At 44.0% G+C, this 15,691-nt stretch overlaps 1 protein-coding gene across 22 annotated transcripts in view; it reads right to left on the minus strand.

Moving 5' to 3' along the window:
* Positions 1–15,691, minus strand: part of CC2D2B (coiled-coil and C2 domain containing 2B) — a 194,415-nt gene that overhangs the window by 114,179 nt on the left and 64,545 nt on the right. For 20 of the 22 annotated variants that reach the window (XM_075612732.1, XM_075612733.1, XM_075612736.1 and 17 more), the window contains 2 exons: positions 14,885–15,025; positions 12,666–12,798 (listed from right to left, as the gene is read on the minus strand). The exons of 1 other annotated variant lie outside the window; for it this stretch is intronic. In XM_075612732.1, coding sequence (XP_075468847.1) covers positions 12,666–12,798; positions 14,885–15,025 — 274 coding nt within the window. The remainder of the gene's footprint in view (positions 1–12,665; positions 12,799–14,884; positions 15,026–15,691) is intronic. One more of the 22 variants, XM_075612740.1, reaches the window with a different exon arrangement.

Raw genomic sequence — 15,691 nt, forward strand, 5'->3', positions numbered from 1 at the left:
TTTTTAATGCAACCCTAAACTAAACTAGCAATGTGTCTGTTTGCAAAGTTTAGCTATGGGCAAAATATGTTTGTCTCTTTTTTTTAATACTAATAAAGTTGTTGAGTGTAAAAAAATGAAAAAAAATGTAATTTTCATCCCTCTTCCGCCTCCGCCCAATAGGAGCACAGCTGGCATGCGTTCCAGGGTGGAAACGGACGCATCCCAGTGACGTGGTCTCTGACTCCAGGACTAGTGCCAGAGGGGAGGCGATGTCACGGAGATGCGACGCGTCGCCGGCGCGCATGCGCAGTGTACTCGGTTGGGCGATTTTGGCGCGAAATGGGTGTATTAAAGGTAAGGAGGTATAGTGATGTGGTACACCTTGATAAAGTCCCGTGGGACGAAACATGTCGGTGTGTGGGCTGTGTTTCTGTCCCTGTGCAATTATCCAATAAATCACCCTCAGTTTTAGCACGGAGTTGTGCCCCTTATTCATTTTTTCTACAGGACTCTCCCTGCAGATTTCTACTTCAGCTGTGCTCCTTGCTTCCCTACACTCAGGTATTAAAAAGGCCTTTCCAAATGTAGTTTAAGGTTTCAACTAAAAAACAGTATCTTCCTTAAACAGACCAAAAAATGGATACATGATGCCCAAAGTGTCTCGCTACCCTGCTCAGTGGCTGGTGTATATTAGGGAGCCTGGAAGGGAAAGTATGCATTTTTGCAGATGACACAAACATCTGTAACAGGGTTGACACTGATTGGGGTAAACCAAATGATTGATGATTTAGCTACCTAAATCATTAGAGGAATGCTGAATGAGTGATACAATCTAATGCCAAAAAGTGCAAATTAACACACTTGGGTCATTATAATGTCAATAATTATAGAGGAAGGAGACCTTGGAGTCATTGGTTCAGCGGACTTAAATATAGGCAAAAGAGGAATGGAAGATAAGTAACCCAAGTATAGCCCTCAAGCTCACGCTCTGATAAGTGATAAATATTAAAAATATTTTTTTAATTCATGAACCGAACAGTTTGTTGTCTCCCGGATGCTCGGGTTCGGCACATTGCGGATCGGGTAGACAGATTGTTGGGGGAGGCTGGGATTGACCCGATGGTCTTGGTACACGTTGGCACCAATGACAAAGTTAGAGAAAGATGGAGGGTCCCAAAAAATGATTACAGGGATCTAGGCCAAAAGCTTAAGGCAAGGACCTCCAAGGTAGTATTTTCTGAAATACTACCAGTGCCATGCGCTACCGCAGGGAGACAGTCAGAGATCAGGGAGGTTAATACATGGCTAAGAAAGTGGTGCAGGAAGGAAGGGTTTTGGTTTTTAGAGCACTGTGACTCCTTATCTGAGAGGTGCTGTAACAGGGGACTTATCCCTGTTCACAAATATGCCTCTAATCCAGCAGTGTAGTGGTTAACTGCTGGTAGGCAATTAACTAACCCCACCTACCTGATTGCTTAGAAAAGCCTGTCTTGTGAGACAGGAAGTGACTCCTTAGCTCTGACTGAGAGCTGAACTTTGGAGACAGAGCAGTGGTTCTTGAGTCTCCCAGGAGAGACTGACCAAGAGAACGCAGATCTCTGCAGCTGACAAATAAGACTTCTAAACCTGGATGCTGACATTTTCTGTGCACACACGGGTGCGGATCCAGGAGAGCAGAGAAGCTTACTCTACAGCAGCTAACAGATAAGACTTTCATTCTTAAGGGACTTCTTATATCTGCATATTTCATACTGTGTTTGGGCCTGGGAGAAATGCCTAACTAAGGGAGATGTGAATTAATTGCATAGTTTTTCACTAGAAATACTCCCAAGTGAATAGAAGCTTTGTTCCCCCCCCCCCCCCCTGTGTTTGGATGATTTCATGATGAAAAGGAAAAGGCACAATAAAGCCTTATTATAATTTCGCCTTATTATAATTTCACCTTATAAAGTCTCCAATTGTGTACCTCTGTGAACGTCCGTCTACATATGGTGTCAGAAGTGGGATGAGAGGTGTCTTTGAAGTGAAAAAGGACCAGAGATTTTTATGTGAAATTTTTTTTGTTATGCTTTTTGCCTACAAACAAGTCTGAGCAACTTAGAAAAAAAAAAACCTCATGCAGTAGAGATCAGAGTTAAAGGGATATACACCACTGAAACAACTAAACCTTATTTGCCTATCACAAAGTGTAATATGGTCATTGAAATAGGGGTTTTGCCTTCCAGCCATAGTCAGGGTTCAAGAAGTGAGTCAGCCCTTAAAAAGGGATAGGTGTTTGTTGTTTTAAAAAGTTTTGCTGAAGCAGTGAATACAGATGGTGACCCACGAGTGGTACTGATTTTGCAAATAAAGGTTGCCACACCGCATAGGGCTACCAGCTGTGAAATGGAGTATATGCAGAAAAGTGTGAAAATTGATACAAGACTGTGCTGAAGCAGGGGAATTTTTAGCAAACAAATGTTGAGTGTTGAGTCACCCTGCCGGGAATGAAAGAAATAGTCCACTGCAAAGAATGTTTTTTTCTGCAAGTAAAAAAGTCGTCCTATATATATCTTGGGAGAAAAACAGACACCCAAAGTGTGAAGTGTGAATGCCATAATACCCAAAGATGAGACTGAAAATTACTGAACTCAGGCAGAAAACCAAATTCTGTTGCTGAAGCGGAGGGATTGCACCTAGCAAGTAAATGGTGTAAAGCAAATAGACTTTTTTTACCTAGCAACTGCACATCTTGTATACCTGATAAGAGAAAATGCATGCACAGTACTGCTGATATTGGAAAAAAAGTTACCCAAGAAAGAAAAGTCTACAGAGATGCCTGTGAGAGCTACGACCTCTACAAGCAAAATATGCCCATCTGTAGGACTACCGCAATTGGGGGTTCTAGCAAATACAGTGGCAACAGCTGCAATAGCGCCTCCTGAAGTCAGGAAGAAAATTACACCTGATAGCCTAAAAATGGAGGACAAGATGCAGCGTTCCTGTAATGAACCCTACCCCACGGAAGAGTGGCCCTTCCAGTCCAATAAAGAGGAAGACATCTCTTACGGGGAACCCGAACCGAGTCACACCCACAAAACACCCCAAGAATGGTGGGGGTGCCTGAACTCAGCACGAACAGAAAAGACCGCCCTCTATGATAATGAATATGGTCGACAGGAGACAGAGCGGGAGCAGCAGATCACCCAATATTTCTGTCAGCTTAACCAACTGCAAGAAAAGCCTGGCGTATATAATGAAGCTGCTAAAGTATTAAATAAAGAAGGAGACCCCGGTATTCCCGATGGGACGGAGTCATCCAAAACAAAAAAGCGGAAAAAGAAAAAGAAAAGCGGTTCTTCACTTACCGTGGAAGGAACAGACACGTCCGCAGATCCTGTGAAGAAAAAGGGGGACCGAGTTGCCCTGCCGCCTAGAGAAAATGGAGAATTCATCCCGTGGTTAACCGAATATCCAGAGGGCCCAAGGCAGAAGTCGTGTACCCCAAAGAAGTGTCTGTCCGGTGCCAACAGTGAGGAACCCTCAACCAACCATCCCAGGGAAGTGGAGCCGGAACCAGTGAGTGACGATCCCTTGACCAGCCCTGAAGAAGCCCTGAAAAATGCCAGGCATGACTGTAATATGCTCCGTGAACAATTGAAACAAAAAGAAGATGGTTACACAGAGCTACAGAAAAATAACGAGAGGCTACAATAAGATGTGCTCACAATTTACTCTTTAGCCAGGACAGAATTGGACGATCTCAAGACTGAGCTAGATACTGCAAATGCTACTATTTCCGCCATGGATGAAAAGCAGAGCCAATCTGATAAAATGGTGGCTACGCTAAAGCGGAAGTATGAGGAGGCACTGAAGCAGATGACAGTCTTCCAGCAAGAGGTTCACACTCTTCGCATAGAGCTGAATGCCTCACAACAGGAGGTCAACAGTGTCCGGATAGAAGTGGACATATCTCAGAAAGAGGTTCAGACACTCCGCAGAGCACTGAATGCCTCACATCATGAGACCAACAGCTGCCGCACAGACCTGGAAGTTTCCAGAAAGGAACTACACAGTCTCACTGAGGAGCTGGACATTGCTAAATAAACTATTGGTAATCTTGATACAGATCTCAAAGTCTCTCAGAAGGAGCTTAAGACCCTCAACCTAGAGAAGGAAGTCTCACGCCAGGAGACTGTCATTCTCAAAGCAGATGTGCGTAAATGGAAGGAGGACTGCAAAGAGGCCCTGAAGAATACAGAGACTGAAAAAGGAGAAAATTCAAGATTAAAAAGAGAAAACTTAAAACTGAAAGAAGAAAATTTTCAGTTGACAGAAGAAGTCAAGGAAAAGTTTGAAGCAGAGCACCGACTGCAGAACCAACTGCAAGGTCTGCGTACACACCTCCAGTATGCTGAGGAGAAGCAGCAAACGCTGCAGGAAGAAAAGCTGCAGGCTGCTAAAGAGGTACAAGCGCTGCAGGAACGTCTGAATACACAGTACATCCCCACAGAGTAGTATGAGGAGCTAAAGGCCACGCTGCATGTCACCAGAGCATCATTGGAGGCGGAGCTTCGATACCAGGTGACTCTGTATGAGAGGGAGCGTGAGAAGGCTCAGAAACTGGAGTAAGAGCTGGAGAGACAGAGAGACTGTTCCATTCCCTTGAGTCAGTACACCAAGGAGAAAACAGACGCAGCGGCAACCTTAACGACAAAAATTACAGAGCTCCAGAATATGAAGGAGACACTGATACAGACTCAGAGAAAGCAAAGTGCGCAAATAAATTCCCTGAGAAGAGACTTGCAAGACGCACTCAAACAGGTTGAGACTCTGCAGACCAGTAACTTACAGATTCCTCCAATACGGAAAAAGGTATTGGCTCTGCCCAAGCACCAGTATCCCACAGTAACTAATGCCCGTGAGGACAAGGGTACAGTGAGAGTTGGGGACTCCACGCACCTTCAAAACAAGATTATGAAGTTTGAGCCACCTAAGAAAGCACTAGCCAAACCTACAGCTGCCCAACAGGCAACAAACAGAGGTAGGAGTGCAGAATCAAAGCCAGAAGAATCCTTAGCTGAGGAAGCTGAAAAGATAGGACGTTCTCTGGAAAGGGCGGTGGAGGTGCAACTCAGTCCCAAAGAAGCTGAACTGGCGACTCCGTTGTGTGGAGGAGGTGCAGAAAGACCGCTTCAAAAGCGGAAAACTCTAAGGGCTAGTCCTAACTGCTCGACAACTGTTGCCATACACTTTGTCTACAAAAAGAGGAATGCCCGACGCAACAGAAATCTCATGACCGCGCACTCGGTAAAAAGACTTTACTTGGAAAAAGTCCTCCTCGAGCGACTGAGGAGTGCTGATCTCAAGCACCTTCGGGAGGAGACAAAAATAAACTGGAGAAAGGGCTCCAATCCCAGCAGGACAGAGGGTTCTCTTCCTCCATCCACTCTCATTCAAGTCACAGAAAGATCTCGAATGAGAGTGGAAGGATGGGCTTTGGCCGTGGTAAGCCCGAGCTTCCCACAAACAGGGGAGGCATGTAACAGGGGACTTATCCCTGTTCACAAATGTGCCTCTAATCCAGCAGTGTAGTGGTTAACTGCTGGTAGGCAATTAACTAACCCCACCTACTTGTTTGCTTAGAAAAGCCTGTCTTGTGAGACAGGAAGTGACTCCTTAGCTCTGACTGAGAGCTGAACTTTGGAGACAGAGCAGTGGCTCTTGAGTCTCCCAGGAGAGACTGACCAAGAGAACATAGATCTCTGGAGCTGACAAATAAGACTTCTAAACCTGGATGCTGACATTTTCTGTGCACACACGGGTGCGGATCCAGGAGAGCAGAGAAGCTTACTCTACAGCAGCTAACAGATAAGACTTTCATTCTTAAGAGACTTCTTATATCTGCATATTTCATGCTATGTGTTTGGGGCTGGGAGAAATGCCTAACTAAGGGAGATGTGAATTAATTGCATAGTTTTTCACTAGAAATACTCCCAAGTGAATAGAAGCTTTGTTCCCCCCCCCCCCCTGTGTTTGGATGATTTCATGATGAAAAGGAAAAGACACAATAAAGCCTTATTATAATTTCACCTTATAAAGTCTCCAATTGTGTACCTCTGTGAACGTCCGTCTACAGGTGCCATCTTTATGTTAGGGACAGATTGCACCTCAATGAAGAGGGATCTTCTGTGCTAGGGGGGAGAATGCTAAAAAGGTTGGAGGAGATTTTAAACTAGGATGGAGGGGGGAGGGGAATGAAACAGATAATTAACTAAATGGAATAGAGGAGGATACAAGGTGGTATGGAGGTAGAATGGGGGCAAGTGCGAGTTTGACAAGCAGTGAGACACCCATAGTAAATACAGATAATACTAGACAACTTCTAAAGACTAAAACAAGTGGGCGCAGAAAAGAAAGAGAAGATAAGATAATAGTACAGGCTGAAAAAAAACTTAAATGCATGCTTGCTAATGCAAGAAGCCTGACAGATAAAATGGGGGAGCTTGAATTAATAGTTGCAAGGGAGCAGTATGATATCATAGGCATTACTGAAACATGGTGGGATGAAACCCATGACTGGACAGTTAATTTTGAGGGTTATTCCCTTTTTCGGAAGGATCGAACAAATAGAAGGGGAGGTGGAGTATGTTTATATGTTAAACCGGATCTAAAACCTATTATAAGGGATGATGTTTATGAAGGGAATAATGAAAATGTGGAGACTTTGTGGATAGAAATTAGCAGTGGAGGTAAAAGTATAAAGAAAATGTTTGTGGGAATATGCTATAAACCACCAAATATCTGTGAGATTGAGGAAGCTAAAATGCTTTTGCAAATGGAGAAGGCATCAAAACTGGGTCATGTTTGCATAATGTGGGATTTTAATTATCCAGACATAGACTGGGGAAATGAGATTAGCATTACAACAAAAAGAAACAGTTTTTTGGGGGTGCTTAAAGACAATTATATGACACAAATTATTGAGGAACCAACCAGGAGAGGGGCAATACTGGATTTGGTCATATCAAACAATGTAGAAGTAATAACAAATATTCAACAGCGATCATAACATGGTCTCATTTGAATTAATTATCAAAAAAACAGATTTCTTGGGTTCAACAAAGACCTTAAACTTTAGAAAGGCAGATTTTAATAAACTGAGGTCTAATCTACTAGTAATACAATGGGATGATGTTTTTGCAGGGAAAAATGTAGAAGATAAATGGGCAGTCTTTAAAACATTGTTAGAAAAGCACACTTATCAGTGTATACCCTTGGGTAATAAGTATAAAAGAAATAAGTCAAAACCAATGTGGCTAAATAAACAGGTAGGGGAGGAAATGGACAAGAAGAGGAAGGCATTTAGATTCTTTAAGTCAGAAGGGACAGAGACATCGTATCAGAATTATAAGGAATGTAACAAAAATTGCAAAAGGGCAATCAAATTATCAAAAATGGATAATGAAAAAAGGATTGCAATAGAAAGTAAGGTCAACCCTAAAAAGTTCTTTAAGTACAGTACCTTAATAACAAAAAAATGAGCAAAGAAAATATAGGACCCTTTCAGTGTGAGATGGGTAGGCAGATTATTGGAGATAAGGAAAAAGCTGAGGTATTAAACAAATTCTTTGCCTCTGTGTTTACCAGGAAAGAATCAAGTTCAATAGTAGTGCCGCAGGAGGAAGCCACAACCTCCATATTAATGAACAATTGGTTAACTGAGGAAGAAGTTCATAAGCGACTTGAAAAATGGCATACATCCAAGAGTTCTCAAGGAGTTAAGCTCAGTAATAACCAAACCATTATATTTAATATTCAAGGACTCCATTTCCATCGGCTCAGTACCACAAGATTGGCGTAAAGCATGTGGTGCCTATATTTAAAAAGGGAGCTAGATCACAACCGGGAAATTACAGACATGTAAGCCTGACTTCAATAGTAGGGAAACTACTTGAAGGTTTAATACGGGATAATATTCAGGAATACCTAATGTAAAACAAAATTATTAGTAATAGTCAGCATGGATTTATGAAGGATAGATCTTGCCAAACTAACCTTATTTGTTTCCTTGAGGAGGTAATTAGGAATTTAGACCTGGGTAATGCAGTTGATGTGGTCTACTTAGATTTTGCAAAGGCTTTTGATACGGTTTCACACAAGAGGTTGGTTTACAAAATAAAGAAAATTGGACTCAGTAATAATATATGCACCTGGATTGAAAACTGGTTAAAGGACAGACAACAGAGGGTTGTCATAAATGGAACTTTTTCAGGTTGGGCTAAAGTCGTGAGTGGAGTACCTCAGAGATCGGTACTGGGAACCCTGCTTTTTAACTTGTTTATTAATGACATTGAGGTTGGGATTGAGAGCAAAGTCTCCATCTCTGCTGATGATACTAAATTGTGTAAGGTAATAGAATCAGAGCAGGATGTCATTTCTCTTCAGAAGGGCTTGGAGACACTGGAAACGTGGGCAGGTAAATGGCAGATGAGGTTAAATACAGATAAATGTAAGGTTATGCATTTGAGATGCAAGAATAAAAAGACAACTTACAAATTAAATGGAGATATATTGGAGGAATCCTTGATGGAGAAGGATTTAGGAGTGCTTGTAGACTGCAGGCTTAGCAATAGTGCCCAATGTCATGCAGTAGCTGCAAAGGCAAACAAGATCTTATCTTGCATCAAACAGGCAATGGATGGAAGGGAAGTAAAACATAATTATGCCCCTTTACAAAGCATTAGTAAGACCACACCATGAATATGGAGTACAATTTTGGGCACCAATCCTAAGAAAAGACATTATGGAACTAGAGAGAGTGCAGAGAAGAGCCACCAAATTAATAAAGGAGATGGACAATCTAACTTATGAGGAGAGGCTAGCTAAATTAGATTTGTTTACATTAGAAAAGAGGCGTCTAAGAGGGGATATGATAACTATATACAAATATATTCGGGGACAATACAAGGAGCTTTCAAAAGAACTATTCATCCCACGGGCAGTACAAAGGACTCGGGGCTATCTCTTAAGGTTGGAGGAAAGGAAATGTCACCACCAACAAAGGAAAGGGTTCTTACCAGTAAGGTCAGTTAAAATGTGGAATTCATTACCCATGGAGACTGTGATGGCAGATACAATAGATTTGTTCAAAAAAAGGTTGGACATCTTTTTAGATGGGAAAGGTATACAGGGATATACCAAATAAGTATACATGGGAAGGATGTTGATCCAGGGATTAATCCAATTGCCAATTCTTAAGTCAGGAAGGAATTAATTTTTCCCCTTAATTGGGTTTTTTGTTTGCCTTCCTCTGGATCAATAAGTAAGTATAGATATAGGATAAAGTATCTGTTGTCTAAATTTAGCATAGGTTGAACTTGATGGACGTACGTCTTTTTTCAACCTCATCTACTATGTAACTATGTAACTATGTAAATACAAAATACTAAAATACAGGGTATTAAAATAAACTGGCGCACACCAGATCCAATGTTTTAATTCAATTAATTCAAGCGGCACCCTTGCATCTAAGGACCGCATCAAGCAGTTGATGGAATATTTATTCGTCATCTATCATTACTACAGCTAAACCCCGTTATAGCGCGGTCCTCGGGGGCCACCCGATCCGACCGCGCTAGAACCGGGGTCACGCTAATTTTTTTTTAAAATGGCCACCGCGCGCCTGATCGGGAGGGAGTGAAGAGGGAAGGAAGGAAGGAAGGAAGAGGTGGCCGGAAGCCCTACACGTCCCCTAGCAACGGCGAGTCCAGCCGCAACCTGCTCCTTACCTCCCACAACCGGCATCCATTTCCTCCCCCCCAGGCCCCCACACCTACCTGCCCTCCGCGACATAGCCCACGCGGCCCTCCGAGTCCCAGCCTGCTCCTCACTCACCCCCCCCTCCTCCCGACACCCCCCCTCCTCCCGACACCCCTCCCCTCCTCCCAACACCCCCCCTCCTCCCAACACCCCCCCCCCTTCCTCCCGACACCCCCCCCCCTCCTCCTGATGCCAGCTCCGCTCCGATCTCAGCAGCCGACACCAAAGGTAGGGAGGGGGAGTGGGAGATGTGGTGTAGTGTGCTGTGAGTGTGTGTTGTGAGTGCTGTGTGCTGTGAGAGCTGTGTGCTGTGAGAGTGTGCTGTGTGTTGTGTGCTGTGAGAGTGTGCTGTGAGAGCTGTGTGCTGTGAGAGTGTGCTGTGTGCTGTGTGAGTGTGCTGTGAGTGCTGTGTGAGTGTGCTGTGAGTGCTGTGTGCTGTTAGAGCTGAGTGTTGTGAGAGTGTGCTGTGAGTGCTGTGTGCTGAGAGTGTGTGCTGTGAGCAGTGTGCAGTGAGAGTGTGTGCTGTGAGCAGTGTGCTGGGAGTGTGTGCAGTGTGCAGTGAGTGTGTGCAGTGTGCAGTGAGTGTGTGCAGTGTGCAGTGAGTGTGTGCAGTGAGAGTGTGTGCAGTGAGCAGTGTGCAGTGAGTGCGTGCAGTGTGCAGTGAGAGTGTGTGCAGTGTGCAGTGAGTGCTGGGAGTGAGTGCTGGGAGTGTGTGCAGTGAGTGTGTGCAGTGAGAGTGTGTGCAGTGGTGCAGTGAGTGTGTGCAGTGAGAGTATGTGCAGTGAGAGTGTGAGCAGTGAGAGTGTGCTGGGAGCAGTGTGCAGTGTGCTGGGAGCAGTGTGCTGTGAGCAGTGTGCTGTGAGCAGTGTGCTGTGAGCAGTGTGCAGTGAGAGTGTGTGCAGTGAGAGTGTGTGCAGTGAGAGTGTGTGCTGTGAGAGTGTGTGCTGTGAGCAGTTAGAGTGTGCTGGGAGCAGTGTGCAGTGTGCTGTGAGCAGTGTGCAGTGTGCATTGAGAGTGTGTGCAGTGAGAGTGTGTGCTGGGAGTGTGTGCAGTGTGCAGTGTGCAGTGTGCAGTGTACAGTGTACAGTGAGAGTATGTGCAGTGAGAGTGTGTGCAGTGTGTGAAAAATGTAAAAGCCACGTGAAAACCGCGTTATAACCGAATTCGCGTTATAACGGGCTGCGCTATAACGGGGTTCAGCTGTATTAGGATCCTGAGTACAAACTACACAACATTTAATCTGGTGTGCGCCAGTTTGTTATGTTAATACCCTGTATTTTAGTATTTTGTATTGAATTAAAACTATATTTTTAATATATTTTTAATATTTATAACTTATTTATCACTTATCAACCAGAGCGTGAGCTTGAGTGCTATACTTGGATTACTTATCTTCCATTCCTCTTACCTACCCAAGAGCACCTCCCACATATTATATCCAGCAGTAGCGGGGGCTCCCTATTGGTTTCTTAAACATAGGCAAGAAAAGGAATGGGGAAAGCCAGAAGGTTGTATAGGGAGAGGTATTACCAGAAGTAAGAGCGAGGTAATGGGTAGAGGTGTGCAAAGCCTTGGCAGGAGTTTGAAAATCATTAACACTTTGCCTTTTCTGTTTTGTGAAAAACATTGTCGCCTCCTCCGAGGTCGCAAGGGATTTTTGACACATTAAGTCACTGTGCATTTCAATTTCACTTAATTTTGCTAATATGTGAAATTGTCTAAAATCTCTAGATTCACTTAATGCTGAGACTAAAGCAGGGTATACACTCCACGTGCTTGTGCATTGGAAAGAGAGTTCAGGATGGGAGAGGGTGTCTTAATACACTTAGTAGACAGTGTTCTGATCACCCTCAGTGAATTACAACAGAGAATTGTGTCAGTAGTTACATTGGCAACATAAGGGGTTGGGAAGGTGATGGTCATTGCCGTTATGGCAGCTGGAAAAGACCATTACTCAATGGGACCAACAAGAAGAAAAGGGTAGTAATTGCTCCAAGGAGAACAGCAGCAGTTGTATTTGCTCCCAGCAGCCTTCTACTATAAAAAGAAACAAAAACAGGCAGGTTTTGCTATCACCATCATATTCTTCATCAGGTCAGAGGGTCAAACAGGTCTCCAGAAAAAAAAATAGATGTTGTTGGCAAGAATAGAAGTGGCTTTCAGATAGTAGCCATCCATACCAAAACTAAGAGAGTAAGAAGGAAGAGGAGTATTGTTCTGAATGTGGCATGGCCTCTACCTCTGGGTGATCAAGGGCACCAGCAGACCTACATGTGAGGGAAGGTCAGAGTCAAATACTGAGTCACAGTCTGATGCATCCTATTCCTCAGCAAAATGTGCAACTGCATAGACTTGGACTAGGAGGATGGACTCTACACGGGCTCCAGCTTTCATTTTTCAAGACTGTGAGAAGATGGAGGGGGGAGGAATGGCTGAGGGAGGGATTGAGGCAGAGATGGAGAAGGTAGATGATGAAGATGATCGTGATGTTGATAGTGTGTACTGAAGGTGCACAAACTGCTCAAGCACGTCAAACATTATAACCATGCAATAAACATTAAACATACCGCTCTAATACCTTCCTTTTTCAAGTAAGTTGACATATCCTGAATTGGAGCACAGTACCACTCGTTTGAAATGGTACGATGACCACTGGCTCCACTCCTCATCTTTCCCCTCCCATTGTAAACCATCACTCTCAAAGTGAGTTCCTTCACCTCTCTTTTTTTAGGACTCTAGTGCGATCAAAAAGTTAATTTTATATAGTATCTGTAACAAATACAAGGACAATTGAAAGATGCCTGTGCAGTTGTAACCCAGAGTAACTATTGGCCTCAAAATGTTAGGTGCTTTGGACAAGTATCAGTGAATTAATTGGGTACCTGCTCTTTTTCCTTCCAGTTTTCAGCGACCTCATGAAACACTTCAGTAGTTTTGCTTTGTTTCTCATTTAACTCTGTGTTTGACATTTGCAGTTCATGTTCCTGGTTTTCCTGATTATTTTTCACTGTCATCCTAAATAAAATGGGATATGAATTTACATGCAAAATTACAAAGCACATCTGTACAGCTACTAGTTGAACATTTTGTTGCCACATAAGGTCAGCCAAATCCTCACATGTTTTCACCAGCTGTGGGACATTGTTTGTGAGATTTAACACACAAAGAAGCTCTCATATATTCTATAACATCCGAGAACCATTGATTTCTGCCTTTCAGGTGGATTAACCAATCAATTTCCTTGTTATAACTGTAAAAAGCTTGAGATCAAATAAGTAAGTAATGTGATGGTCAAAGCGAAGATGCACTGACCTCATGCACCATGATCCCTGTTATCTGCCATTCAAGTTAATGTCAGTCGACGCAGCATTGCGATGCAATAAACCGTATCCAGGGCTAGTGAATCCCAGTATAAGAGTGCTAATTATCTTTGTTGACACTTGTGATTGTCCAGGAGTGATTAATGAGACCTTTGATATAATTGATCTAAGTATTGGAACTGTACTGTACATTTCCACTAACATTTTCTTACCCTTTTCTATGGTTAAGTTATATTTTCTTTATTTTTTATTTCCCTGGTTTACCCATTCATGAAAATCTATTCTTTGACTTCTTGTGACATTTTTTTATTCATACCTCTGTCTTTATTCTTGAAAAAAAAAAGTATTAAAAAAACAAAACCCTATTCCTCTTTATCTCAACTATATAGCCACATTAGCAGTAGCAATAACAAATGTGCCTGTGTGTGTATGTGATTAAGCAACAGATGTAGTGGTAGCAGGGCTGCCGACAGGTGGGGAGTACTGGGACAAGTGCCTCGGGCCCGGTGGTTGTAGGGGTCCCAGCCGCTGGAAGTTGGGCCCAGCTACTTCTGCGTCCAGATGCCAGGCCTCTGGTTGCCGCTGCCCCGGCTCTACCCAGGTGTTGCCTCCTGTTCCCACGCCGTCGTCTTTCACCCACTGGTGCGCGCCGGAAGCTGGGTCTGACTTCCGTGTGCAACCAGCTTCGGACACGCACCAGCGGAAGAGAGAGGACGGCAGGAAAACCGGAGGCAGCCGCTGGAGAGAGCCAGGAGCCGGCACTCAGGGGCTGCAACCTGAGGCCGGGCCTTTGGCTGCTGTCGCTGCGCCCCGGCTCTCCGCAGCTGCTGCCTTCTCTTCCCATGCTGGGCCTCTCTCCCGCCGGTGCGCACCGGAAGCTGGTTGCACCCAGAAGTTATGCCCAGCTTCCCGCCGGTGCGCACCGGAAGCTGGTTGCACCCAGAAGTTATGCCCAGCTTCTGGCACGCACTGGCGGGGGAGAGAGGCAGGCCCAGCGTGGGAAAAGGCAGCAGTAACTGGGGAGAGCCGAGGCCCGGTGACGGCAATCAGAGGAAAGTGTATTTGTGGGGGAGGGCTATTGTATTGTGTGGGTGTGTGGGAGGGGGTATTGTATTTTGGGTGTGTGGGAGTATTGTATTTTGGGGGGGGTGGTGTGGAGGGTATCGTATTTTTGGTGTGTGTGGGTATTGTATTACGGGTGTGTAGGGGTGGGGTATTGTATTATGGGTGTGTGTTGGAGTATTATATTTTGTGTGTCTGTGTGTGTGTGTGTGTGTGTCTGTGTGTGTGTGTCTGTGTGTGTGTGGAGCCCAAGCAGAGCAGCCATTTGTCTGATAGTGGGAGGCATGAATAGCAACAGAGGGGATTCTCATCGGAAGCCAAGTAAAAGGGTACTGATGTATTTGCGAAGTACAGGCCTGCTATGTTAATACACTATTTAAGAACTCCAATAGTATTTCGGCAACTTTACACAGACCCTTACACCCAGGATGGGGTGATCACGAGGAGAGACACAGGTGCACACCGACACAGCGTCTTGTGTGAAGTGTTTATATCTATGTGTGTTGTGTATGTACTGACTGATACTCACGTTTGAGGATCATATTGTTATATTGGTGCCATGCTATAATTACATTATAAATATCCTCGTGTTATTTACATCACTGTGGTATGTTTGCCTTTGACTGACCTATGGCCATGTGTTGAGTAAGCAGCGGATGTCAGTCTGAGGTAAAACAGAGGGATTACACAACATTTGTACTTCCATGCAACCAACTTACTTTTGGAACTGTATTTTCACTGAGGTGCTCGTAAACCCCTGTTTTATCCTTACTGCCTTTATTTGTTTCCAGACAGTGAGTATTTTATGTATAACGGAAATATCATTATTTACTTCGACGTCATGAAGTCTCTTGGTCTCTCTAAAATAACCAGTGCACAATTAGAGAAACAATAATGTTTCCTTACTATACAGTAGTAGGCCTAAAAGCCATTAGAAACATTAGAGGATCTGTCAGGACTTTTTGTGTATATGTGTTAAATTTAATACATTTTTTATATTAGTCAACTGTTCCACCGGTACACCTTTTTGTCAGCTGTGCTTCGGTTTTTCTATTTTTGAATCACTCTTACATTTGTAAAGCAGTCGCCCCATGGATCATTGCAACCCATGGCAGCCGAGAACTGCAGTGTGTAAGTGCATAAGGCACCCCCAGTGTGTAAGGTAAGTCCCCTTGCGGTCTCAGCTGGTGTTTAATGAAATCTAATAGCGCTCACATAAGCGTAATATAGCCAGCCCTAGCGAGACCAAGTGGAAGTACAGCAGTGTCTGCAGCAGCTGTTTAAATGCCTGCAGACATGGCGATAGGAGCCAAACAAACGCCAGATGAGAGAGGGTTATAAACCAGTAGATATTGTCACGGTAGACCAGGTCTTTTAACACCATTTATATTTAAGGGATCAATCCCAGGACAAAACAAGGCAAAAAAAGATGGGCCTCTCCACACTCCTTCCCAGAGTGGACTAGTGCTCTGATCAGCAGTGTTCCTTATATACCCCTTGGTGGCTATCCTTTAACATTGAGCAAG

Source organism: Ascaphus truei, chromosome 8 (genome assembly GCF_040206685.1).
Source record: "Ascaphus truei isolate aAscTru1 chromosome 8, aAscTru1.hap1, whole genome shotgun sequence".
NCBI lineage: Eukaryota > Metazoa > Chordata > Amphibia > Anura > Ascaphidae > Ascaphus > Ascaphus truei.